The sequence below is a fragment of the Anarrhichthys ocellatus genome, unplaced genomic scaffold, assembly GCF_004355925.1.
Source record: "Anarrhichthys ocellatus isolate YVR2014 unplaced genomic scaffold, GSC_Weel_1.0 scaffold1136, whole genome shotgun sequence".
NCBI lineage: Eukaryota > Metazoa > Chordata > Actinopteri > Perciformes > Anarhichadidae > Anarrhichthys > Anarrhichthys ocellatus.
The window spans coordinates 1-2,930 of NW_022281110.1; the positions used below are offsets into that span (position 1 = coordinate 1).

At 43.7% G+C, this 2,930-nt stretch overlaps 1 protein-coding gene across 7 annotated transcripts in view; it reads right to left on the bottom strand.

Annotated features, from left to right (window-relative positions):
- Positions 1-29: 29 nt before the first annotated feature.
- LOC116377339 (serine/threonine-protein kinase LMTK1-like) overlaps positions 30-2,930 on the bottom strand; it is a 12,871-nt gene continuing 9,970 nt past the window's right edge. For 3 of the 7 annotated variants that reach the window (XM_031838952.1, XM_031838953.1, XM_031838951.1), the window contains 2 exons: positions 1,103-1,182; positions 30-333 (listed from right to left, as the gene is read on the bottom strand). In XM_031838952.1, the coding sequence (XP_031694812.1) occupies positions 103-333; positions 1,103-1,182 (311 nt within the window). In that variant the 3' untranslated portion in view covers positions 30-102. Of the gene's footprint in view, positions 1,183-2,930 lie in introns of all 7 variants that reach the window. The other 4 variants (XM_031838950.1, XM_031838954.1, XM_031838955.1 and 1 more) reach the window with 4 other exon arrangements.

The following is a 2,930-nucleotide window of genomic DNA, read 5'->3' on the forward strand; positions in this document are numbered from 1 at the left end:
ATATATATATATATATATATATATATAAAATCCCCTCTGACATGTAGCAGAGGGAAAGTTAAAAAGTGAAAAATGACAATACTCTAGCACAGTTCCACCGCCTCAGAATTGACAGTGAACGTATGTATGAGTTACTTTACCATCACTGACACACAGAGACAGACAGGAATCCAACCAGAAAGACGGGTGACAGGTGAGAGGAGTAAATAAATACCGGAAAGGCTGCGCTTCCTCCAGGAAGTGCATCTGGTCCTGAACGCTGCCGCTGGCTTTGAGTTCCTTCACCACCACCTGGGTGGTGTTCAGGCCTGCGTTCACCTCCCCCAGCAGAACCTGAAACAGTTCAGAAAGAGACATATATACGCACGGGGAAGACAGATGGACAGACAAACAGACATTTTACACACAGACAAACCCATTGGAGCATGGAGTGGAAGTGACCGTTACACAAAGACAAACAGAAGAGACGTCAAGCAGTCATGCAGGAGTTTTAGGGGAGAGAATCCAAAAGATGGTGCAGAGACAGAAAAATGCAGACAAACACACGTACAGATGGACATACCCAGTGAAGGTACACAAGGATGGAGAGGACGCATGTATAGTCATGAGTGAACAGTTTGAGTTGGAAGAGGAGGAGAAACAGAGAGAAGGGAGAGAACAAGAGAGAACGACAACAACATGTTATCTGGTTGTAAAAACACGAGATGAACACAATGATCAGCCTGCAGTGTCATCACTTTTACCAGCTTAAATTCGTCCTTTAAGTCTTGCACTTCTCGGACAGGCCGACATCAAAGGCCCGGGGATCAGGTTGGCAATACACACTGAGACGTTACAGGTTAACTCAGCGTGTCGGACATTTTTTTTTGACTGACTTCATCCTAAACACACGTCTGGGATCACAGCAAAGTCTAACAGCCGTGATGTGAGGCTCACTGGGGCTGCGTTTCATCTACCTGGCAGGGAGCTGCAGGGAGCTGCAGGGAGCTGCAGGGACAGCAGGGACAGCAGGGACAGCAGGGACAGCAGGGACAGCAGGAGCGTCTGTCAAAACCACCGGCGGGAGGTTATGAAGATATGAAGGCGTCAGAAGTGGGCTTACCTTCCCGAACCAGCCATTCCCGATCTCTTTCAGGTAGAGCAGACTGTGGCGGCCGAGATCCGTGGACTTCAGGAGTTGGACTGGAGGAGAAGGAGAGAGGAAAAGGATGATACAGTTATAATCATGTCGTTGTGATCTTCGCTAAGCTGTTTACTACGAATCACATTACAGCTAACTAGTTCACATACCAGGCTAATGTGTTTCAGAGATAATTCATGTGTTTGTCCCATTGGCTCCCATTACTTTCCATATGATGTAAAAATCTATTGGCAGACCCTTTAAAACGTGCACAACGACCATCAAGTCTGCATTCATTCTGTTTTTATCAAAGTTACATTATCGTAACAATCCAATGCCATGCAGTCTTTTCAAATAATTCCACATTTAAGTTGCATTATCACACAACAATAATATGAAACGGACAGATGATGCAGGATTGATGTTCATTCTGATGGATCGCACTCAAGGAAGCTCAAGTTATTAGCAATGCTTATTGATTTTCATACCATTAGTAAATGGATTGAAACAACATGGCTGCTTAGAACAGGCAGCAATGTTTTCATGTAAGACGATGCAACCATTACATCTATTCATTTATTAATTCATGAAACCTTTATTTAGCCAGGATAATCCCATTGAGATACTGAATCTCTTTCACAAAGGGGGTCGTTGCCGAAAAGTTTTACCACATAAAAACAAAGATAACGTACTTAAAAAATAAATAAGTTAAAAGTTAAAAGAGCATAAAAACATGAAGAAAATTCACATAAAGGAGACCTAAAACAAACCAGCACATTACATGAATCAAATCATTTCCATTCAGTGTTTAAATGATCCTTCATCCTGTTTTTATAATAGTGCATGCTTATAGAATAACCTCGTTTAAAATGTCTCTGTAGCTCACAGCAGCACAGTGCAGCTTCTCAGAGCGACCAACCCAATTTGAAAGGTTTCAGCTACTAATCAGTTAAATATCCAAGAATTGACAAGTGAACTAAAAAGACATATGACACATTGTTTGTGCAACATTTCATTTGCGAAAGAAATTTAAAGTTGTCTTGACATGAAATGGATGAACTTAAATATAAGGTAAAAGATAAAAGATTTGTTGTTTTCGCTCATTTCCAATATGATGTTGGGACCAATTACTTTATCACATAAAGAGGTGAAGAGATCATACACACCGGCACAATCATGTCTGAGAACGCAACAGAAGATATGTATATGTTAGTTATATGGAAGTGAATCATAAACGTCAATAACAAAGAACAAAAAATACATAAAGCACAGATGACAGAACGCACCATCACTGTAGAATCCATCGTCTGTCCAATCGATTGTTATTAACCGTCTCTAAAAGGAAATATCCGAACATGCCAGTGAACGTTGCCCATGGTCCTCGAGTAAATCATGTAACTCGACTCTTGGGTCTAATTCTCTGCTGAGCCAACTCTGGCACTGATCTGTGTGACTGTCCTCCAACTCCCTGAAGCATCTCTGTCAGCATCCCCCGATGACCCGAGTCCTTCCTGCCTGCTGAACTACGCCCGACCGTCCCGTCCCAGTCAAATGAAACGGGACTGACGACAACATCCCCCTCCAATCTTCCCCTCCATCTCTCACCCCTCACCATCCATCCCTTTCTTTCTCTCAGTGTCTCCCACGATGACACTCAGACTCTGGGTGTAGAGGAAGACAGACAGGTCTTTGTGGTGCTGTCGTCTCCCCCCAGACTGCCACACAGTCCAGTCACTGTGTGGAGGCCATATTGGAACACCCTCGCAACCGCCCCGCGTCGCGACCCAGGGTACCCTCCTCCCTCCCACCC